This window comes from Sarcophilus harrisii, chromosome 5 (assembly GCF_902635505.1).
Source record: "Sarcophilus harrisii chromosome 5, mSarHar1.11, whole genome shotgun sequence".
Lineage (NCBI taxonomy): Eukaryota > Metazoa > Chordata > Mammalia > Dasyuromorphia > Dasyuridae > Sarcophilus > Sarcophilus harrisii.
The window spans coordinates 242440441-242465846 of record NC_045430.1 but is presented as its reverse complement, the minus strand read 5'-3'; the positions used below and the strand labels follow the sequence as shown (position 1 = coordinate 242465846).

The following is a 25406-nucleotide window of genomic DNA, read 5'->3' as shown; positions in this document are numbered from 1 at the left end:
CTTTCTCTTTTATTTTCATCATGAAATAATGTTTTATGAGATGGCTCTTTGGGAAGTATGTGAAGGAAAATTGAAGGAAATTATGGTGATATTAAAACAATTAAAAAAAAAAAAACTTAGCTAAGCCCATAGTCTATAATTTCATTTGATTATATATCAATTCTTTAAATCCTTAAATAAACCATTAATCTGAATGAAAAAGAACTAAGATTGCCCTGTAAAGAGAATCTATGTCTCTATAACTATATCAACTATTCTATAGGAACTAAAAATTAGGTGGTGCACCCAATAATGCTGACATTTAGTACTCAAGCTACCTATAGATTTCTTACAGTGATGGTTTTTATACAGCACATTAATTGTAGGATCATTAAGAAGATACTCACTTTAAAATCAAGATATCTATGTATGACACAGAGGGTGACAAAATCTTCAGCCGACAAGCCTGGTAGATTTTCAAAATCTAAACAAAGTTTACAAAACAGGACTTACATTAACATCATGAGAGACATTAGAAAATACATACTTTTCATTGAAATCAATGCTGGTACGGTAGCCACTTTTATTTTTAACTCAATTTAACACCTCTCGTCTGTGACTGCTTTCTGCTCATGAACTTGTCCTGATTAACTATTGATAATTCTTTATTATAGAGTAATTGTGGAGTGAAGAAGCCTTCCTGCTGCTCAGTCGTTCCATGTTTAAAATAAGAATATTTCTGAGCTATTTTAGAAGGGGAAGCTTTGATGTAGCTTCCCAGGATAAAACCCACTTTTGTTGACCAGTCTATTAAGCAGCCAAGGGATCCTAAGAGGGCTGACTTTGGGATGGGAGAAGCTGTTCTGTAAGTTAGACCCTGTGTGACTCAGGGGCACTGACTGAACCATTCTGGGTTTTCTTCATCAGAAAAATGAAGAAATTGTTTCAGATGTTTTCTGGTCTTTCTTCCATCACTGAGTTCACACTCTATCCACCCACCACTCCCCAGGCAGAAAGGAATTGAGGATTCCTTGGCACTACTGATCCCTATTATCATGATCCCTAAATTGATCCTCACTATTATTTTTTTCCCTAATAGGATGGAAGACTCTTTTCTGGAAATTCTCTTACAGCAGAAGACTGCCCCAGTTTGGATTCTGCAACTCGATGCACTGATTAAATGTCCATCAATGATTTATCCACATATTTATCTGAATGCTTGTTGGCCCCTGAGAGCATGAGTGGAGTACATGAGTCCCTGCCCTCAGGGAGGACCCTTTGCTTGGGGAGGTGGGATGATGGTAGGAGGCGCTGCCCATTCAAGGGGATCTGGGAAATCAGAGGGGACTGGCAGGCTGTCCTGGCAGGAGGACGGGTCACTGACCGAGAGAGCAGTGAGTGAGGAATGGGGACTTGCGGGAGCTGGGAGGGCCTGCGAGGGTTTGGACACTGGCTGAAGCTCCTTGGCTACCCCAGGCAAGATAGCCATTAACTTTCTGGACCAGCCTTCCTATCAAGTTCCATCTCTGTAAAGATGCAGGAACCATGGAGGAGAGAGACCACTCTGGATCTGTTCTCCAACAAGGAGGGAGTATTTCTGGGATGAGAACAATGGGAGCCTGGGGAGACCAGAGCCCTGCACATGGCCTGTGATGATGGAGAGGAGGAAGAAGTTCTGGAGAGTTTGGAAGGGTGGATTTCAGAGCTCAGAAGTAACAAGTCTGCAAAGAGAGTCAGCTCTCAATGGGAAGATCCCAGGACACAGAGGGATGGCTTCGAGGAGGAGGAGAGCACAGCGGATGGGCCCTACGAGTGAGCAGGACACAGAGACAAGAGTGAGCAGGACACAGAGACAAGAGTGAGCATGGCCTGGCTTAAGGGAAGACGAGGGGCCGTGCAAACAGAGGCTAGACAGCAGGCAGAGCCGTGCAGTAGGACCATCTTTGGACCAGCCAGGCCCAAGGGGCCTGGTACCCGAACAAGGAAGAAGAAGCCTCGATGCTCTAGGGGAATTCAATTGCCTGGCCCAGGACACTGAAAGAAGTGGCAGAAATGATTGCTATTATTAAGGAGCTCTTGAAGGCTGGAAAGAGAAAGGTGGACTCTGGCAAAGCAGAAGGGCAAAGATCCTGACTTTCAGCAAAAGGCAGAGAAAATGGCATCACAAAGTCTATGTTTGTGAGCCTGACCTTGATTCCTGAGAAAATTTTAAGGGGAGAATTAATGAGCATTTAGAAAAGAAAGCAGTGGTCACAAAAACCTGTATAACTTTGGGAAAAAAAACAGGTCCAGAGGATAATCTGCTTTTCTTTTTTTAAGCCATATAGGGCAAATTGACATAGCAAAGAATGCTGTGGAGTGTGTTATCAAAGCATTTAACAAAATCTCAAATGCTACTTACTTGGAAAAGATGTAGAGATGTGGGCTAGATGATGGGACAATTAGATGAAAGGGCATGAAATGGAAAAGCACTTAGTAAGAACTGATAATTTTCTAAGCACTCTGCTAAGGGTAAAGTGCATTAGTCCTGGCTTTCAAAAAGCTCAAATTCTAACTGGGGGAGGTAACAAATCAGGGCAGGTGGAAAATTAGCTGGAAGAGCCATTTTCACCTCACCAGGACCTAGAAGGGCCTTGGCCCTTAAGTGTTGCAAAAGCAAGTTCTTGGTGGGATATAGGAAGGAGGCAGGGGGAAGGAGAAAGGGAAAGGGGGAAGATAGAAAAAAGGGAGTGAAGGAAGGAGAAAGAGACACACAAACAGAGAGGTACAAAGGATGTGAGGGTTCAGGGACCCATGTAGCTGTGAGGATGGCAATGGACAGAGGGAAAGGCAGAACAATCACTGGGCCAACACAGAGGCTCCATGGATTGTGATCTTACGCCATGTCTCCTACTACTTGGCCATTTCAATGAGTCTGGTTAATTTCTTACCTAGTTTGCCTAATACAGCATAAATTTTTGCTCTGATATTTTCAGAAACCTCCATGATTGAAGTAGTTGGACAGGAGGGAGGCGCTGGGATGATTTTTTGTTCTTCTTGAAAAGTAGTAATTAGAGGTTTCTTGGCATCTAATGGTTGAATGTCATGGAAAATAAAACAAAAGAAAGTTATAGTTACTAAAGATTTACTATTTTATGAAAGGTATTTAAGAAGTTAATAATATATACCATGAAGAAAAGGAAATTTTAAATTTATAATTTTTTCATTATTCAGGAAAAAATCATTTTCATTCTTTAAAACATGAAAATGATTTCAAAATTGTTTTATTTAAAAGCACATTTCCATAGAACTCTTTATCTTAATCTTGATACTTAAGTAATATCAGGTTAAGAATGATACCATCTCTTCTATTGCTTATTATGTGCTATAATTAAATAAAAATTATTTTATGATTCAATAATTCAAAAAAGCCCTAATAAAAATGACTAACTTGTTATTTTAAGAGGAGGAGTTGTGGTGGAGTTGTGAAGTGATCGCAACCATTCTGGAGAGCAATTTGGAACTATGCCCAAAGGGCTATCAAACTGTGCATACCCTTTGACTCAGCAGTGTTTCTACTGGGCTTATATCCCAAAGAGATTTTAAAGGAGGGAAAGGCACCCACCACATGTGCAAAAATATTTGTGGCAGCGCTTTTTGTAGTGTCCAGAAACTGGAAACTGAGTGTATGCCCATCAATTGGAGAATAGCTGAATAAGTTATGGTATATGAATATTATTGTTCTGTAAAAAACGATCAGCAGGATGATTTCAGAGAGGCCTGGGGAGACTGATAAGATCTGATGCTGAGAGAGATGAGCAGAACCAGGAGATCATGTACACAGCAACAAGATTAAATAATGATCAACCGAGATGTGGTTCTTTTCAACAATGAGGTTCAGGCTCATTTCAATGGTCTTGTGATGGAGAGAGCCATTTGCACCCAGAGAGAGGATTATAGAGACTGAATGTGGATCATAACATAGTATTTTCACCTTTTTTGGTTGCTGCTGTTTGATTGCTTCTTTTTTTCTCATTTTCCCTCCTTTTGATCTGATTTTTCTTATGCAGCATGATAAATGTGGAAATATGTTTAGAAAAATTACACATGATTAATCTATATTGCATTACTTGCTGTCCAGAGAAGAGGTGGAAGTAAAGAGAGGACGAAAAATTTGGAACACAAGATTTTGCAAGGGTGAATGTTGAAAGCTTTCTTTGCTTGTATTTTGAAAAATAAAAAGCTATTATTCAAAAAATTTGGAGATTTTTAAAGGAAAATTTTGTTAAAGGGAAATACTTTCCATTTAAATATGAATAAACAGTAATTAGGTTTAAGCAAAACTATGATATGCCTCTGATTCTGAATGGCTGGAGCTCTGTGAGGTTTTTTTTTTTTCATCTAGAGAGTAATAATATTTATACTTTCTATCTACAAGGTTACTGGAAGAACTTTACACATTTTAAAACTCAAAACATAAATTTGAGTAATGATTATACTTGGTTCCTCATCTACATAGAGGTGTTGGACTAGTATTTCAGATTCTTTCCATTTCCAATTTGAGGGAAAGAATGAACTCTTATCTTAAAATTTTCACTCCTTCCAAAGGTGATTTAACTTTGTACTTATACAAAGGAATAACACAAGTGATTTGTCAACACCTTGGGGCTTCTGCCCACATTATGGCAGAAAAATTTACTGTATTTTCAAGTCATCCTTTTCAAAGATGAAGGTCCTTAAGATTTTTTGATACTTTATTAATTGGCAGTTTTCAGCCAAAGAAATCAAAGCCATCTATGTTCATATGAAAAAATACTCTAAATCATTATTGATTAAAGAAATATAAATGAAAACAACTGTGAGCTATCATCTCATGCTTATCAGAATGGCTAATATGACAAAAAAGGAAAATGATTGATGTTGGAGGGGATGTGGGAAAACTGAGACACTAATACACAATTGCTGGAGTTGTGAATTGATCCCCTGTTCTGGAGTGCAATTTGGAATTATATTTAAAGCCTATAAAATTGTGCATAACCTTTGAACTAGCAAAACATTGTTAGGTTTATATCACAAAGGTGTAAAAAAAAGTCCCCCCCCCCTTCCTTTTTGTACAAAAATGTTTATAGCAGTTCTTTTTTTTGTGGCGGCTAAGAATTGGAAATCAAAAGGACATCCATCAATGGGGTAATGGCTAAACAAGTTGTGGTATATGGTTGTAATGGAATGCTATTATGCTGTAAGAAATGATAAACAGGATGATTTCAGAAAAACTTGGAAAGACTTACATGAACTGCAGCAAAGTGAAGTGAATAGAACCAAGAGAATGATGGACACAGTAATACTGCCCAGTGAAGAATTGTGAATGGCTTGGCTATTCTCAAGAATACAATGATCCAAGACAATCCCAAAGGACTAATGATGTAGCATACTATAGGCCTCCAGAGAAAGAACTGACATTGAATATAGACTAAAGCATTTCACCAGCCACCTTTCATTTTTTTCCTTTTATTTGAGTCTTCTTGTACAAAATGTCTAACATGACTAAAACTAAATGTTTTACACTATTGTACACATATTACCTATATCTGAGTACTTACCATCTCAGGGAGGGGGGAAAGGAAGAAAGAATTTGGAACTCAAAATTCAAAAAAACCCTCAACAACCAAAAACTCAAATATTAAAATATTGTTCTAACATACAATTAGGGAAAAAATAAAATAGAAGTATAAGAAAATGTGCTTATATTTACCAATTATTTTCCCATCTTTATCACGTTTTACTCCTAAGTCTTTTTCTTCTTCTCTCCACAACTTAATTAAGAGATTTGCAGCTGTCTGGTCTTTCTTTCCTCGCCAAGTATTGACATGAACAGAAGTTTTGGGATTGTCACAGAATTCAACCATTATTCCAAGAATTAGATTACAGAAGTTTTTTTGGTTTAACTTTATCATGAAAAAGAGAGAAGGAAAATGTTGAAAGAAATTCAACAATTTGGACCAAAGTGAAATCTTCCTTTATGTTTCTTTAGATAGAAGAATCCAATTAAATAATATTTGGGATAATCTCCTGTTTAAATGAAAATAAATAATGCATGTAGTGCAATGGGAAATATCGCTGAACATGTAAAAATTAGAAAAAAATGAGATGACTGACCAATATGAAAAGCAATTGTCTTTGAGGTATGTATATATACATACACATGCATATATGTATAATGTGTATATATATATATATATAAATACACACATACACATATAAACATATGTGTATATGTAGATAGATATGTGTGTATCTCATATGTAAACAAACATACACATATATAACAACTCAATAAATTTCCAATCTAGTTTAAAATCGATTCTCTTGTAATTTTGGTTAGAATGAATCTGTATCCAGGATTACTTGGGCACATTGATAACTAACTGAGTCCTGTAATCATTCCAGGAAGTGCTAAATACTTAGTTTCCATTCTCTCACCTATTTCTATTGCCCACATAGATACCCTTCTAGTTAAAGATTTCCTGTTCAATATTACAAATTCATTAACCCCATTTTATAAACTATATTTTCTCATGATTTTCTCTTCACTCCCAAGAATTAGCCTCAATTCATTTTCATTCTTACAGTTTAAAAAAGAAAGCAGATTTTCTTTTCTCTGGGCTAGAAGTTAAGAATGGCAAAGTTTGGCAGACACAGTAGTTCTAGGACATAATTGACAGTGAGAAAGTCTCAAGGAGACATTTTTTTCAATTCAAAAAATATTCTTTTCCCCAAAAATATTTTTAAAGAAACTTGTTATTCCTTTAAGCAAAATAATAAAAATATTGACACTTTGTGTTTTATTAATAATAATATACTGAATACTAGGTTTCTTGACAGAAGAAAAATGGAAATAACTTGGACAATTTTAAAATGTATTCAAAATTAACATTATATTGCCTCAAATTTATATTTATCTTTTTAACAACTAGTTAATCAAACTGGCTATAGACATATAAAAAAGAGATTTGGGTTTCATGGAATTTGAAAGATAGTAAGAATAGTTGAGGAAGCCGATTATGGATTGCCACCTCATTTTGACCATGGACCATTGACCAAAGAGCATCAATGAAGCTGGTGAGAAATTCCTGTAGGGCCAATGTGCATCTTTTGAGTTGCATTGGCCTGCAATGGCCTATCGGCAGTTCCCTTTACTCTGGGGTGCTTTTTCCTAGTCCTTCCATTTATTCTCTAAACAAAGGATTACTGAATTGTGGCACTTAATATTTGTATAAAATGGATATGATTCTGAGGCCATTTTTTTCCTATGCACAAATCTAGCCCTTAAAATTTCATATCATGGGGTTTTTCGAAACCCCATGAGCTCTACTTTTGGAGAATGTTTAAACACTTAAAAAAAATTTTTTTTAACAGTTGGGAGGCACAATGGATGGAGTGCTAGGTCTGTAGCTGGGAATGGAGTTCAACTTTGACCTGGGAAAATTAACTCTATTTGCCTCATTACTTCTCTGAAGAATGGGGATAAGAGTACCCACCTCCCAGGCTGTTGGGAGGATCAAATGAGATAAGTGTAAAGCATTTAACATAGTGCCTGATACATACTAAGTACTATATAATATTAATTGTTATTATTATTGTTGCATTACTTACAGCTAACAGATCCAAAAGTAGGAAAATACCATCTTTTTCAAGAAAATAGTCTTCTAAGGAATAACATCCCAAAATACAGCACCTAAAGAGACATAGACATTATTATTTTTTTTTTTTTACTGAGGCAATTGGGGTTAAGTGACTTGCCCAGGGTCACACAGCCAGGAAGTGTTAAGTGTCTGAAGTCAAATTTGAACTCAGGTCCTCCTGACTTCAGGGCTGGTGCTCTTGACACTTGCCGGTGCTAGCTGCCCCACAAACACAATTTATGGCATATTTTGTTCATTTAATAGATATTCTAAAAGAAATCTAAGGCATTCCCTTAAGCCAACAAGTTGATATTTTCAAGATATAAAAATAAAATTTGGATGTAGGTAATGTGTGTTTTTAATGACACACATTAAAATGACAAGTATATTTAATTTTAAAAAATCAATATTAACTTTCTCAAGATATGTTGAATCACAATGAATGTAGGCACATAAAGGGTGAATGAACCCAAGCTCATTGTCACAACTTTTTAGAAGGAGAATATAATTAGGTACCCATTAATTTTTTAAAAAATGCTTGTTCTTATTTTGAAAGGTTTTATAAGTGATAAATTTTAGGCTGAATCTGTGGACTAAGTAGTTGGTCTGACAAGCTAACTTTCCCCCAAGAGAGGATCACACAAATCTATGCATACTGTATTAACAGGACACAAGACAGAATGCCCTTCATGCAGAATAAGATGAGAAGACTGCATAAGTCACAAGGACTTTTCTTGGAAATCCTATAAAAAGATTCATTTCACCAACACAATATAACAAACACTCACAGAGCACAATTCTGTCCTAAGCACTGTGATAGGTACTGGTGAAAGACAAGATTTAGAGGAACAAGAGCCGCTCTCAAGGAACTCAAGTTTTCTCTCACCTTGACAATCCTTGAGAACTGGGCCTTGTCCTGTATATCTGAAATGAGCTGAGTAGTCCTACAAGCTACTTTATACAGTGCATCTGGAGGGGTGCGAGGAGAATTAGTTTGACATGTATAGTTTGCTGTGCCATGTAGCTCATGAGATTTACTATACTGAAGAAGCAAAAGGAAAATGTTAAGTCATTTTCTCCATCTAGCAAATTACTGTTTAGAGAAGCAATGTGTGAGGTTGTTTAAGACCAAAAATATCATAACAATATTTGGAAAACAGCACTTGTAAAGAGAGGTTAAAGGAATTTCTTTAGTCTGTTGAAGAGAATGATAATGTCTTTAACATATATCAAGTACATGAAGAATAAAATAGCTTTGTTTCTGTGCTTAAATGATACAAGGGAGAGTTAGGGCAGATAGAATTTCAGAATTTCAGAAATTAAGATAGAGACAGACTAAACTTTGCTTTGTCATTCACATGAGAAAGGTCTTCGTTCTTAGGGATTTCTTTCTAAAGGGGTAGTCATCTTTCTGGCATGGTTTAAATGCCAAAGAACTGACTAGGAATCATTTTTACTTCCATTACTTTACAGGATCAAACCATAGTTACTGCAAAATACTTACCACAAGCTGTCCAATGTACTGAAAAGAAGTCGTTTATAACCTAATCCACTCTGAAACTTTTTAGGGTCAATTTTCATTAGATGAAGAATCATATCCACTCCTTCATTTCCAAACAATTCCTATTTATGAAAGATTTATTAAAATCACTTCTTAAAAGGAACATATACTGTTACTTTTCCTCATCTTATTTTTCTACCCTCAACAAAACATTGTTGAGAAAACATAATTTTTTATGTTGATTTTTAAAAATTTGACCTACTCAATCATAGATATTGTATCACATTCTTTCAAGTGATTATCTTTAAGAGATGAGATTAAACTATAGGACAATGTTTTTGGAATAAAACATTTAATTCTTTTTTGTCTGTTTCTTTTCCTCCTTTCTCTCCTTATAGACAAAAGGTCTTATGAGTACAACTGACTTCTAAGACTAAAATTCTACAACCTTAAGAGTTTCGTTTTTTTTAAATAATTGTTAAATATAAATTTGATGACAGAAGCAATCTTTGATCATTAACACAGGGATTTTCTGTACCACTGATTATTTGCTTGCCACAGGGCTGTCTCTCCCCACACCATTCACTTTCTATTATTTCTTGCTTCCACTGTTTCCATTATAGTTTTTCACCAAGACTGTTTATTATCTGAGAAAAGGTTTTCTCAAGAGTTCTCTGCCCCTTAGATTCACCAAGCCTAGATATTCACACTTCTCTGTGAGAATGGGCAAACTCCTTAATGACCTGTACTAATACTGTTCTCCATTATTTTAGATAATTAAGAATTATGTAGCCAAGTAACATAATTTATTAATTCAGGAGAATACATACCTTCCTTTGATTATTATTTTCGCAAACACCAGACAAGATAAGTAATATATCTGATTTAATTTCCAAAACAATGGCCTCTTCCTTAAGCTTAATTACTGTGGTTTTTAAGATTCCTGGCAGGATAAAATATAAAAGGTTGAAACTTTTAGATGTTACTTGAATTAATACAGGATTAACAAGATTGTTACTTGATTACTACATTTCCCAAGACTAAAACTTTTTTATAAGGTGCTATCCAAGACAAAGGACAAAATGTACTGCCCCTTTTAAAGCCTTTGGAACAGAGCTGCTGACTGAAAGCAACAGTCCTTCAGTGCTTTGTCCTTTCCAGTTAAAAGTTCTCCATAAAACGGCTTGAGATCACCTTTCCAACTTGACCTCTGCGTATTCCCTTCCTCTGCTGGGGTCCAAATGTAAGGGACATCAGGAACGCCCCGCGATCCAGCACCGAGGTCATGCTTTACCTGATCCTGACACCCGGTGCCATTTGGGGCAGGGGTCCTCAACCCACTGAGGCGGGCTAGCCAAGGTGACCGACAAGGGCAGAGAGTTCTCGCAATCCCAGGTGGACATGCCGCCGTACAAGCTGTGATGGGGCAGGGGCCAGAATGGATTCACGGACATGGACATGGACGTGCCATCTCCAGGTCAGGGCCAGGCTTCATTCCAGCTTTAGCCCACGGGCTGAGTCCCAATGACAAGGGGCGAAGCTCAGAAGCTGGTCCTGGAGCTCAGTTTTCGGGCTGCAAAGCTGACGGCCTCCGTCCATGCAGGGCAGTGCCCCACAGGGCCCACGCTGACAGACGGCCCCTGGAGATGTGGTCTGTGCTGGAACCTACTCAGCCCATCACTTATCTGGCCTTGTTGGTGGCTGTCATTCTCTTCCCTCAGCCCAAGGGGTGCAGCTCCCTTTGTGGAACCTCAGGAAAACCAGCCCCTAGCACCCGGTGGTCATTTGGTGGACAGAGCTGCCTTCCCCGGAGCAGTCGCACCTACGTGCAGCCATACTAAGTTACACCACTTAATTTCTCTGGGTTAGAGACAGGCAGGGATCCGGGGGCAGCATGAGGTGGAAGGGAACAGGTCTCCTTGTGACCCTTCTTAAGAGGGCACCAAATAGTCTTGGGCATTATTCAACAAACACTGTGGTTTGAGCATGAGGCTCTCCGTTCCTTTAAATCCTAAAATCAGACATTCCCCTTCTACACCAGCCCATTCTGCTTCTGGATTGTCCTAATTGTGGGGAATGCTTTCTTTTGACAAATTCTAGTCAGCAGCTTCTGCCCTCTATCCCTGGCTCTGCCGTCTCAAAATGAGCCAGACCGTTTTGTCACTGATGTCTCCAGGCAGATTTCATGTCCTCCCCCAGCCTTTTCCTTTCCAGGCTAACCATTTCCACTAGTTACTTAATTAACAGTTGGTGACTGAGTTATTGATTGAACTGATCCTCATGCAGCATGGGTTCAGTCTCACTAATCGATACCTGTTGTTCTCTTCATTTGCTCTAACTCAGGGATTCTTCAATCTTTTTGTATTTGTCATGGAGTCCTTTCAGCAGGTTGGTGAAGCCTGTGAACTCTTTTCAGAATAATGTTTTTAAATGCATAAAATAATTATAGAAACACAAATGGGACCAATTATATTAAGAAAGTCAGCAAAATATTTTAAAATATAGCTCATGAGCGCCAAGCTAAAAATCCTTGCTTATATTTGCCAATACTATTCTTTCTAAAATATGCTCCTCATAACTGAAAACAGTATTTTAAATATAATCTGATCTGGTCAAGGCAGAATGGGACTTCAATCTCACATATTTTGAATTCTATTTGAAAAATGAGTATTTGGGGGGCTGTCACACCACTGACTGACTCACATTGAGGTTAATACTAGTTTTTCCCTCAGCTAAATTGTGAGGCAATGTGACACAGAGTAATGAGAAAAATGATCATTCGTTATCTTTGGTGGGGACGGCAAGTAAGGTGAGAAGGGCCTGCTGGGGGTTTAGAAGAGTCATGTGGACTCTCTCATCACCCAGCTGCCTCATGAGCCTTTCCCTTTCCTCCAGCACCTTTAGGCTTTTTTATTTTAATTTTAATTTTTTTTTTACCCATAGGCTTTTTTGGGTGACTCTGCTTAGAGCACTATATACTGGTTGGTGGCCCCAGCTGCAGGGGAACTGATTTGGTCCTTTAGGGCAGGAAATATATTTGGCTTCTTTGCCACCTAAAATACAAAAAGGTCTAGAACAGTCACTAGAGAGAGTGTCAGAAGTTATAGCTGAGTAGACACTACTGCCTGCAGAGAAGGGCTTTGGGAGTTTCTGATCTGGTGATGATGAAGGGGAGTTGCATTTTATGCCTTTCTTAACCTTGAAAGTTGTGTACTTATGCATGATCACTGGTAAAAAGGATTTTTGATGATGATCCAAAAGTGCATTTTAGCCCTTGAGCATGAATCTCTAGACTGACTAATTTGGGTGAGGCTCAGAATAAAAGGTACCTCAGACATACATGAAGGAGGTAGGAGCTGAACAATTATTCCTGAGGGTAGCTCTCTCAATTTCTTTGGCTTGCTGACTTTCACCACCTAGATCATGGCTTTTAAAAGTTTTTCCACTCTTTTTACCTGAAAAATTTTTATATGACCTCAAGTATATAGAGCAGGTATATAAACTAAAAATTTACTGATAATAAATGATAATGAAATGAATTTTTAAAAATTCCTTGGTGTTTTTTTAATAATTTTACCATTTCTTAAAGATGAAAAGCAAATTTGCATACTAGTGAGAAGGATATAGTTGTTTATTTTTACATAAAGAATTAAATCTTGGCAGAATATTTGATACCTTTTACTGTTGCTACATTTTTTGTGAGCCCCACCTTTCTATATCTTAGGTATAGATTACCTATTATTCCTAAAGAGATACCAAATGCAGCAAAATTGTACATGTTTTCTAGCTCTCAAAGCAAAAATACCAGATGGATAGATATGTATGAAAAATGTGGGTGTATGTATATATATAAATAGATGTATACAAGAACATATATACATGTATAAATATCTATATATAGTAATAAGTATGATGCTACATTTTAAAAAATAATTTTCATTAAAAGAATACCACGTTATACTTTACCTATCAATTGATTAATAGCTCCATGGTCACAGAGATCCTGGTTTACAACATCGTTACCAAGGGATACCATAGCTCTCAAAAGCCTCACGGTGTACCGCATCTGCGCAAATTTGTTGCCACGGCCACCCGTGCCATGGAAACTGTTGCCTTGACTAAAGAAGGTTTCTAAGGAGGACATTAAAAAAACAAAAATTTTACTTTGCTATATAGCATGCATTATCTGAAAAGCTTTCGTTGGAAAGGAACTGTGTGTTTAAAGCTAAAAATCAATCCTTTCAGCATTTTATAATTTCATAATGCCAGAGATTTACAAATGGAAAAGTACATGAAAATGAATGAGATTTAATTAGGCAGCCTAGCAGCATAGTAACAGCAGCCTATAAATGGAAACACAGGCTATTATCTGACTGTTTGCAATTTCAATCTTTCCCTCTTGTGAGGCACCTAAGCAGAAGCCAGGTCCTTAAATACAGATTTAATGCGGGAAGAAACTAGGGTGTTCCCCACCCCACCCCCATTTTATAGAAAGGGAAACTGAGGCCCAAGAAAGGTAGTAAATGGCAGGGCTAAGATATTTGATCCCATATTCCTTCTCCTTGCATCTTATTGCCATGCTGGGAAAAAAGGCATTCCCTTCTCTAGGCAGGGTCTGTAGCCCCCAGGGGGCTATTGTGCTGTTCTCCAGCTCCTTGTATGTAGGTCATCCCTGGTAATGGGCTACAGCTAATTTATGTCCTCCACAATTCTCCCCACTCCATTTTAGCTCACTCTTCATTCTGATTTTTCAAAACTGTGTTATTCTTGATTCCCAAGTCATATGGTATCACTGAAAGCTCTCCCTTCCCCGATAAGATGAGTTTTTGAGGCAAATCACTGCTGATTAGAGACACGTAAATTTAACTGACTCGGAGAAATCGCTTCACACCTATCAGTGGCTAACGTGACAGAAAAAGAAAATGACCAAGGCTGGAGCAGTAAGGAAAAAGTGGGACCCCAAGGCTCCGCCGGTGCAGTTGTTCCCAGTCCGACCATTCTGGAGAACACTCTGGGGTTCTGCCCAAAGGGTCCTAAAAGTGAAGAGCAATGCCGCCACGTCTGCGAGCCGGAGAGCAAAGAAAAGGGGAAAGGACCTGTTGTACAATCATGGGCAACAGCTGAGCAAGCTGGGGTAGAGCACCGTGACAGAAAGCAATTGTGCTCTCAGAAATGATGGGCAGGATAGTCTCACAGAACCCGGGAAGACTTAGGTGAGCTCCTGCAGAGTGACAGAATCAGGAGAACACTAAACAGGAACACCACATTGCAAAGATCATCAATTGGGAGGGGCCTGGTTGCTCTGATCAAGACAATGATCGAAGACAATTCTGATGAAAAATGCTTTCTACCTTCAGAGAGTTAATAAACTATGAATGCAGATGGAAGCATTCTTCTTAAATTTTATTTTTATTATTTCATTTTGTTTATGTTTTCTTTTTGCAACATGGCTAATGTGGGAATATGTTTTTAATGACTATCCATGTATAACTGATATAAAATTGCTTGCCTTCTCAAGAGGCAGAGGGACAGGAGGAAAGGAGAAAATTTGAAAGTTTTTTTTTTAATTTTGAAGATTTTAAGATTTTATATAAATTTTTTAAAAGATTGTTAATTTTTTTTACATATAATAGGGAAATAATGAAATAAAATAATTTAAAAATTATATGTATTTTTTTTTCAGGAACAGAATTCAAAGGTTTCTTCAGGTTAAAATGTTAAATTTATTTTCTTTATTCTAATACTTCTGCATTTAAGTCCCTATGAAATGTTCCCTTCTCTTACCTCTTATTTTTTGTCAGTTACTAGTTTCATCTTTGATCAGGGCATCAACTGACTCTATTGTTATTTTTTTCTTTTTTCACGTCATGCCTGTTTTCTACAATATCAAGTTTTTCAGCTTTTCTGGACATTTTTATCTCCCTTAAATTTCCCTTGATTAAGTCACGCCTAATGGATATCATCTACACACTTATTCTTCTAACACTTAAGGACGATATAATTTTCCCCCAAAGATAATGCAAATATCTTGCCTGCCAAAATTTGAGTCAATAATAATCTCATTTGTAAAAACACACTGGCCTGAAAGTTAGATTACATTCTCTGTAATATTTCAGTCCTTTACAAGTCAAATAAATGTGTACAAGTTCTTAGTATTTCAAAGAAGCAATCATGTAAAGTCTACTCTAAATTATGTCAGTCAAATAGCTAAGAAATTAGAACTAGATAAATAGATTAGAGGCTTCTATTCTACATAGAATATACACATCTGACCACACACATATATGCACGCTGTGTGGGTTATACAGAATTGAAATACAAAGCCCGACTGAGTAGACATACATTTTTCTGGCTATTTGAAAAGACTGCCATTTATCTTTCTTGATTTATTTGAGCATGTATAGTACAAGGGATTTTTTTTCAAATTATTTTTGTATTATTTAGCTTCAACCGTGCTGTCATTCATGAAATGGAGCTGCTCTGCTTTTCTCTCAGAGATGACAAGGGCTTTTTGTGTCTGTGTAGAATTAAAAAAAAAGAATGATGTTACATTCCATTCGGTGTGAATGGTTTTTTTTTTTTTTTAAACCAATTAACAAAGTCCTTGTGAACAGAGTTATAAGAAAATGGGGCCAGGGAGTGTTCCTTTTGTGTAAAATTATTCTGAGAATTCTATGATGTTTCAGCATTATTGGCACATGTGTGAGAAAAAAAAAAAAACCCCAACAACTAATAGTGATGTTTGTTTATAATGAAACTGCCATGAACTGAAATGACAGAATTGTAATAGGGAAAAAATAGATTTTTATAAATTGAAAAAAAAAAACCCACACTAGCCTGAAGAAAAAGGTTAGTACAAGTCTAGAATACATGTAAATGTCTTCAGTTCAGCAGGATACAGAATGATAACTAGTATCTAGTATTATTTCTGGATAAGGTTTGATAAGATAACAAAATTAGATGATATATAGTATCTAATATTATTTCTGGATAAGGTGTGATGAGATAATAAAATCAGATGATATGTTTAATATTTTTTAAATGACTGAGCTTTTGTTATAGACTTTAACTCACTTGTGTCATCTACAATTTTGATCCAGACATTTGTCAATTTCTGTTCTAATCTCTGAGTTCTGAATATTTTAAAAAAGATTCTTAAAAAGATAAAATCAAAGAAAAATAACTTATTGTTTGCACATTAAAGAGAATGTAGTATTGTGAGAAAGACACTGACTGATTTATTACTTAAGGGCTCTGGATTCTATTTCCAGCTGGGTCACTGACTTGCCGTGTGACAGAGTAATGACTCCATCTCTCTCTGGGCTTCAAGAATTTTATTTTTATTATTTTAATTTTTTTGCATTTTTAAAGCTTTTTATTTTAAAAACATATGCATAATTTTCTACCTTCACCCTTGCAAAAACCTTGTGTTCCAAATTTTTTATGAATAAGTAATATGTTAAACATGTGCAATTCTTCTCTATGTATTTCCACAAATATGCTACAGAAGAAAAATTATATCAAAAAGAAAAAAAAAAGAGAATGAAAACAAAATGCAAGCAAACAACAACAAAACGAAAATACATGTTGTGATCCACACAGTCCCTATGGTCCCTTCTCTGTGTGCAGACAACTCTCAAGAATCTTGTTTTTAAGGCGGGAAGCTTGAACTAGAATCCTTAAAACTACTCCCAGCTCTAAAAATGATATAATCTATAGTCGATCATGCATTCGTTTGATCAATCATCTTATATTTTCTATTTTGCAATGACAAAGTTCAGTCCTATTCTCTCTATTAGAATATCAAACCACAGTAGGCTTTTCAAAGCCCACTCACCTTCATTTACACACCATTCTAAAAACATCAGAATTCGAGAATTTCCATTGCAAGCCAGGTAATCATCTATCAGCAAAGGGGCCACTGATGCTAAGGTTGCAATTGCGTGGAGCTGTAATTCTTCATGCTGAGCAGCCGACCATTCAATTACTTTGTGTCTTTCAGTTTTCTTAACATAGGAAAACAAAGCTTCCACTGTTTTACCTTCAATTAATAACTGTAACAAAAAGCAAGGTACATGTAAGTTTAAAAAATCTTTGTAGAAAGATTAATTTTTTTCTTCTTCCCATTAGTCTTTGTTCAGTGGTTTTTTTTTTTTTTGAGCATAGTGCTTTCAAAAGCCTCCTGATACAGACAGACAAACCAAATTGACAACAAATCACTTAGTTATTCCAAAATGAAAACAGTAAATAATAAATATCAAAGATTTGGGTGTAATCTATGACTACGTGGATGTTGCCTGTCTTTTAATTACAAAATCAATAGGAAGAATAAATTTTGCAGAATCAAATCAAAATTCATCAAAATGAATATCCAACATGTTAAAAATGATAATTTACCTGGTGCTGTGTGCTCTGAACAAAATTTGAAAATCATAATGTTCTATGAAGTGTTACCATAAAGTAATGTGATATTTAAGATAAAAGACCAGAATGGCTCTGTTCATTTCAATGCCGTTGCCTTTAGAGATCCGGTCTCAAGACTTTATGGTTATGCTTATTTTTTGAGCTGAAAACCTGATTTTGACTATAACAGACTTTGCTCTGAATGTCTTTTGGCTACTTCACAAATGCAAATACTTTCAAGGGACAAATATTTACTATTTCTCAGGATGTTTAAAATAATACGATGCAGGCTCTGAAGATAATTCCAAATAGGAAGTCTAAAAACATTTCAAGCAATTGTTGGAGCTGTTGGCATATTTATATTGCTTCCCACAATGACTGTTTTGAAGGAGCCACTCATTTAAATATGTAAATTCTGATGCATCTATTAAAAACATCATTCTAAATATGACTATATATATATATATATATATATATACAGACATACACATATATAAATTTTCATCATCTACAGTGATCATATTTTCTTAATCAAAATTGGGACAAATGGTCTGCTAAAAATATCCATTTAGCAAAGTCTTGAAATTGGGACTATCCTAGAAAATTCTGGTTTCTCATTTGTTATGCCTCACATACAGTGAAGTTTAGAATATAAGGGATAGCCAAAATTTGTTTTAAAATGTTGTATTAATATGTTGTTTAATATGTTGTACTGTTATTGATTTAGGTGTTTGCAAAAGACTGTGCTAGATACTGGGGGATATCTTAAGATACAGAATATACATGATTCACAGTATATATGATTCAGGTAACATAATGAAAATTCGTAGTTGTTTTGAAATTTTTTTATTCTAGTATTTTCAAATGAAAGCTTGAAAATAAGCAGAAAGCAGCTGCTCCTGCCAAATGATTATTACTCTGCTATTAAGAATAATATCTAAAACAAAATGGAAAACATGGCACAAGGTTTGAAGATAAATATGGAGCATTTTCATTTGATACACCATGGGTAGTTCATGGGAAATAACTGACATGGTTTCTTCAGTGTGGGAATATGAAGGCCAAGAGACAGCTTGCTAGAAGTTTAAAAGTCATTAAAAATGTGGATGGGGCAAACACAGACTTACAGTGTCTGAGTATTAGAACTGGGAAGTATCTCATAAAACTTGAAAGAGGGGCCTTTAAGACAAATAATAAGAATAAAGAACTCATAATAATATTGATCCAAGAAGTGGCAAATTAATCATGGTTCTCAAGCATGTCTCATGAGTAAGCTAAATTGACCACCCTCTGCCTGGAAGACCTGAAACTATTTATAAACTATCAGGGTTTTGGGTTCCCCTTTTCCTTGGTTTATCTTACCTAACATTAGCAGTTAGACTGAGGAAATTTTAAAAAGCAGAAATTTACATCCAATAATTTTCCTCCTTGATAGAGTAAAAATTAATCCAAAGAGAAGCCTTTATTAAGCACCTATTTCTACTCAGGATACAAAAACAGAAAATTGAGAATTGACAAAGTCAAAGAAAGTTCAAGAATTTTCATGTATATTTTATTTATTTGCTTTCTTACTCCTTACCTGTACAGTTGGCAAATCTCTACACAAAACCACAATGATATTAAACAGCAATTTCTTCAGCTCAAAATCTTCATAGCTATTAGAAAGTTTAAGTCCTTTTACCAAAGGATCTTGACTTTTAACTGAAAAAAAATTATAATAACATTACCAATAAATTCTATCAAAATCAACATTATCAGGTATGGAACTAGGTGCAGATGCGAAATACTGACATTACAATAAGTAAGTGAAAATAATTCAAGATCATACCTTCGTTAAATGTTGCAAAAAGTATCAGAACTCGGGTAAATCCACTTTCCTAACAAATTGATAAGACAGATAGAATATTAAATTTTAATTTAGACAAAAATACCTGGGAAGTAAAACTTCTGAGAAGGGGTAGATCAGAGGCTCTTGTGTACTCTCTTAAATGTACTTGCCCATTTAGAGGTAGGAAATGCAAGGCAAATGGTCAAATATGCTTGTGACTTTTTTAAGCTATGGTTTTTGGTCATTTTCAAATTTTACTTCTTACTTTTCAAACTTTTTCTAGGCTATTTCATGATGAATATTTTATGAGTTATTTTTCAAAATCTGCTGACTATCCAAAATGTGTTTGAACTGGAAAGTTATTGATCATCTACTTTATCCAGATCAATACCACCAAGGGGGAACAAGAAGGAAGAAAACTTAGCTTCAAGCTGGTTCCATTCTTGCTAGTTATTTTATTTTATTTTTTCCCAATGAAAAAACCATTCCCATTACTGGTGTTTTTTTTAACTGTCAAATTCTTAAACAAGAAAGTCCCAGAAATGGTCATCTTGATGTGCAATGACTTGAAGAATGGAGTAAGATATGAAAGAGTGCTTTAGTCTCGGGGTAACATATGCTTATCTTGTTTTTTCTAGTAGCATTTTGAGTTTTCTCAACTCTGATGGAGATGAGGGCTGTGGAAGCATGCAGAGCCGGGACCGTCTATACTCACCCTGGAGCCTCTCTAAGTCCATGGAGTAAATACTAACCCCTTTAGGAAGCTGCAGTCCTAAGTATTAAGATTATCTTCTCTTAGCTCAAACACCTATGGAAAACCACTGAAACCCTGGTTAAAAGGAGCAATCAGTCAGTCAGCAGTCATTTATTAGGCGCCTATGGTATGGGGCAGGCATTCCCCTAAGCACTAGGGATCCAAAGAGCAGTCCCTGACCTCAAAGGTGGGGGCAAGAGCGTCCTAAGTTGGCCTGGTACTTCCAGTCACATATACATTTATACAGAACAATGATGCTATTTCTGAGTACTTTCAGTCCCGTCCAATTCTTCATGACCCCATTTTGTTTTCCTGGCAAAGACATTGGAGGGGTTTGCCATTTCCTTCTCCAACCCAGTTTACAGATGAGGAAACTGAGGTAAACAGGGGCAGGGACTTGCTCAGGGTCACCCAGCTGGACGTGAATCACAAAGTGAGGGCTCTCTGTACTGCGGCACCGTAAGTAACGGGGATCCCCGAACCCGGAGCTTCTACCTGTGCCCCGGGTGTTCCCGGGAGCCTGATTCTGAGGCAGGCCACAGACAGTCACACATACCCGAGTGCGAGTCCTGCCTCAGGCCCTTGCTGGTTGTGGGATGGAGCAAGGTCCCTGGCTTCTAGCACTCTCTGTTTCCTCAGGGGGATCACAGCTTGGGCCCCCAAAAGTTGTTACAAGCTTCACATCTGCAAACTTCCAAGGCACCGTGGGAACGCTGGCCATAGCCGTTAAATTCACAGGCCAGATTTCATTCAACAACTAGGTCCTGACTGTCTACAGCGCCTCAGAGGTTGCTCCAGGTTGCAGTCCTAGGAAGGCAGAGGAGAGGTAGCCTGTGCTCGGGGCCCACAGGCCACGGGGCTGACGTTCCAGTCAGACAAGTCACCTCACTTGGTCTGTACGCAGGTTCGTGAAGGAGGGGATCAGGCGCCAACGCAAGGCCTCTGGGAAGGAGGGCAACGGGAAGGACCAGTAGAACTGAAAAGGGGACACACACACACAAGGTACCACATACACACAATCACATGCACACACACACACACACACACACTGCAATGCACACGTGTGTGTCACATGTATGCAGTTCACATATGCAAACATATATGTGCGTACACATATACAAACATACACACATGTACCCATAAATACACATATAGCCTAATGCTGCCAGAAGCTCAGTGCCAGTGGACAGCTGCTAACACTGTAGCACCTACAGGGAATCTCACCAAGATCATTTCATGGCACAATCTAGGGTGAAGTGCAAAGACATCACATGGAAGACAAAGACTGATTGGCAGACTGACAAATGGAGTGCGGGCTCTATGGAAGCGAAACAAAGGGCAATTAGACTCATTAATACTTACAATCATTGGTGCTCCCGGGTTTTGAGCTATAATTGTGGTGATTACTAAGATGTCATTCCTAAGCTGCCGATCATAATGACGATAACCTTTAGTGAACAGATTCTTAAATACTTCCTTCAGAGCCCTAAGGGGGAAAAATGTATTTTTATATTCTACAAAAGGATCATTTTAACTTATATGAATTGATTCAAAATGAAAACAGCAGAACTGGGAGAAGACTGTATACAGTAACAGCAACAGTGCTGTGACTGATCAACTGTGACTGACTTAGCTCTTCTCAGTAATACAAAACCCAAGAAGGATTCGTGATGAAAAATGCTCCATCTCCAGAGAAAGAACCGATGGAGTCTAAATGCAGAACAAAGCAGACTATTTTTTTTTCCCTTTGGGTCTGTCTTCTTTTATGTTGACTAATGAGGTAATGTGCTTTAACATGAATGAACATGTATAATCTGTATCAAATTGCTTACCATCTTAGGTCAGAAGAAATAGGTAATCATAGAATTTGGAATTAAATTAAAACAACCCACAAATGTTAAAATTATTTTTACATATGATAGGGGGAAATAAAATTTTATTAAAATGAATGCTAAATATTATGTTTTACATATAACAGGGAAAATAAAATGTTATTTAATTTTAAAATACCCCTTTAATAACAATTTCCTTTTCAATAGTATTTTTTTTCAACTCCCATGTCTAATCCCAGGGTTAAGAGCAGCATGAGGTAATGGATGAAGAGTTGGTCTTATTAGGCAAATCCTGCTGGGAGGGACTCAGGCAAGTGCCTTAACCCTTTTTGCACCAGGCAACTCACTAAATTAGACATGAAATTTAAAATCCCTGTCAGCTCCAAGCCTATGATCTTATGAAGTCAGATTTCACAGCCAAGCAGGCGGGTATGGGCTAAGTAATTTAGGGTTTGGAGCACACAGAACTTCACAGATCTGGCTCTCCCAGGTTCCAACAGGAAAACAAAGACTGAAATGGCTAGTTTTGACAAGGTCAAATGGTTAAGGCAGGTCTGGGAGGGATTCTCATTATGAGTTTGTAGGGGTGGTGGGATTATTTTTCAAAGTCTGAATCCTTCCACAGGAATTCTAATTAGACCAGAAAGACAATAAAATAAAATAACAACAAACACTAGTTTTAAGTTATCTATCAGGTTACCAAGGCTAAGCAGTTCTATGTTTTTAAGTAATATTCACAAGGGTAACTATTTAAATTCAAGAAATCAGCATTTAATAAATATTCGCCCTGCTGTAGAATACAAATTTTTTTTTTTTTAATATAAAAAGCTAGATGGGAAAAATGATAGATGTCTGATATCTTGAGCTATTCAGAAAAGCCAGGTTAGGAGGGACGTTGTGAATCTTACACTATCTGTGCTTCACTGCCACCTGTTGACAACAAACAGAAAATATAAATCTCATGGAATAATCAACATTTATGGGGTGTGCCAATAAAAGTCCAATCTATTTCAGTGACCTTGCCTCTTTGAGAGATTAACATCATGCATCTGATTTTTAAAAATGGCAAAAATTAAAATCCTCCCATCATCATTTGGATTATTTTTTTTCACTCTAGGTATCCTGTCAGGAGGAGATGGGCTGATGGCCTGTTACAGTCTTTGGGAGTAGCTGCTATCTTTCTGCCAAGACAATGGCTACTATTCCCAGATTGTGGTAACAGCAGCAAAGTAACTATTAAGCCTCATTAATGCAGACTCTCATAAAGAGTAATCTAATAGTTTTGTGACCCTCCTTTATGATCATTTATATTTTGAACATAATTTCTATTTCAGTAGATACTTTCCTTAAGTAGCGCTTGCCCTTATGACACAGAATCATTAAACTGTACTACTACTACCATGCAATATATGCTCATATTCTATTTAAAACTGAAAAATAACGAGAAATTATCTTAGAGATGAGGACACCGAGGCCCTGTACATTTTAGCTTGTACGTTAACCATTTAATTCTACTTTCGGCCCCTCCTCCTCCATGTCCCTTTTCCCCAAAGGCTCAGTATGGCTTAGATGTTTATTCCAAATGGACGCCTTTTCCATGTGACTTTGGGCCTACTGCCTTCTATCTGTCATTGTCAGTTACAGAATCTGTAACCATTGCCATGGTGACAGAGAGCTGGTGGGAGCGGAGGCAAGGCCCAACAGGGACAAGGAACAGCCACTGAAAAGCAGCCGCATAAACCATCAGCATTTCTGTGTATCATCCACAAAAATTACCAGGAAGGAGGAGTAAAAGAAATTCTGTTCTGCATAATGTACAAAATACTTGAGAGTCTAATTATTCAGAAATATAAATGTACATTATGTGTATGTATGTGTGTGTGTATATATATATATTTATGTATATAAATATATGTGTGTATATAGGAGCTATATGAATAGAGAGATAATCTAGCCAAATAAATCACTCATCCAGAGCCAGACCACCTCCCCCTTTAAGAATTCCAAGGGCGCCGTGTTTGCTCACAACTTGGGGGCTTCTCCCCTCCCGCTGGGCCATCCCTTACCAAACTCTTCTTTGCTCACACCATGACTACGGACCCACTGACCTCTCCATTTTCTCTTGGGCATCTCCCCTACACTAGCCCTTCTCTCTCCTCTGCACCTGCCCCCCCCCCTTACGGCACTGCCAATCCCACCCACCACAAGCCTGCAGTCTTGTAGCAGAGGCAAAGAGTTGGGAACCAAGGAGAAGCCAATCAGCGACAGACAGGATGGACAAACGTGGGCTGGTTATGTAACAGAAAACTAGTGGGCTGCAAGAAATGAGAGGCTGATTTCAGAGAGCCCTGTGAGGAACTGTAGGAATCAGCGTAGGGTGAAAGAAGCAGAAGCAGGGGGACAGCTTAAACCGTAACATGCTGGAAAAAGGTGAAAATGTGAAGGACTAAACTCTTCTCAATATAATGCCCAACTCCAGAGAATGCTGGCCACTCCTGGCAGAGAGGTGGTGGACTAACTACGCAGAATGAGAGACATTATGGCCAATAGGGGAAGTCATTGTCTCGTTATGCAAATTTGTTACAGATTTGTTTTTATTTTCATTTTTTTCTGGGTGAGGGGGAGAGAAACAGAAGCTTGTTAAGTGGGAAAAAAATTCAAAGAGATGGGCGATGGAGTGTCCCACGTGAGGAATTGCAAGTGGGCTGCTAGGGCTGGATCACAGAGAGCCCATGTGGGAAGTCTCAAGCATGAGCAGAGGACTTTGGTCCTGGAGACCAAGCAGAACTTATTGGGTGAGGGGATGACGTGGTCAGAGCTACATTCAGGAAAGTCACTTTGACAGCCAACACTGGACTGGGGCAGGGGCTGAAGTCAGGAGGCCCACTAAAGGTGGCAGCATTAGCTTGGACTAGACAAAGGCTGAACCCGATCGGCGGCAGGGGGAGGAGCGAGAAGGGAGGCCCAAGCTCTCATTCAGGCCTACGAGTTCCACAAATGGAGGCAAGACTCGGTCACGGATGAGAAATGGAGAGGAAATGCTGCCTTCAGCAGCAACTGAAAGGGGAGGGCCTGGGGAGAAGACAAGGACGCTAAGGCTGGGATCCCTCTTGGACATGTGCAGAGAGTCGGAGATGGGAGTCCGGAGAGAGCTCAGCGCTAGGCACAGAGAGCTAGCTTTTGCACTGAGTTGAGAACGGATCCCATGATGAGGTCGCTGAGATGGTCCAGAGATGGACAAGAGAGAGTCTTGGGGGTCCCCAACAAGAGATCGGGCAAAGGAGACAAAGTAGTAGTGGCCAGAGAGGCGGAGGAGGACCCGAGAGAGCAGGGTGTGAAGATGTAGGGGAAAGGAGCTCAAACATGAGAGAGGAGGACGCAGAGATAAGGGGAATGGCTGAGACGGAGAGAAAGGAGAGAGCTGAGCCCTGGGGAGTGAGGATGACAG

General features: G+C 37.8%; 1 protein-coding gene across 1 annotated transcript in view; it reads right to left on the bottom strand.

The window, feature by feature from the left end:
- The window catches only part of CFAP69 (cilia and flagella associated protein 69), a 59336-nt gene that overhangs the window by 8962 nt on the left and 24968 nt on the right, over positions 1 to 25406 (bottom strand). The window contains exons 9-19 of the mRNA XM_031939978.1: positions 21489 to 21612; positions 19373 to 19421; positions 19124 to 19245; positions 16979 to 17195; positions 13108 to 13272; positions 9972 to 10084; positions 9145 to 9263; positions 7612 to 7693; positions 5711 to 5903; positions 2910 to 3047; positions 387 to 463 (exon numbers count right to left, since the gene is read on the bottom strand). Coding sequence (XP_031795838.1) covers positions 387 to 463; positions 2910 to 3047; positions 5711 to 5903; positions 7612 to 7693; positions 9145 to 9263; positions 9972 to 10084; positions 13108 to 13272; positions 16979 to 17195; positions 19124 to 19245; positions 19373 to 19421; positions 21489 to 21612 — 1399 coding nt within the window. The remainder of the gene's footprint in view (positions 1 to 386; positions 464 to 2909; positions 3048 to 5710; positions 5904 to 7611; positions 7694 to 9144; positions 9264 to 9971; positions 10085 to 13107; positions 13273 to 16978; positions 17196 to 19123; positions 19246 to 19372; positions 19422 to 21488; positions 21613 to 25406) is intronic.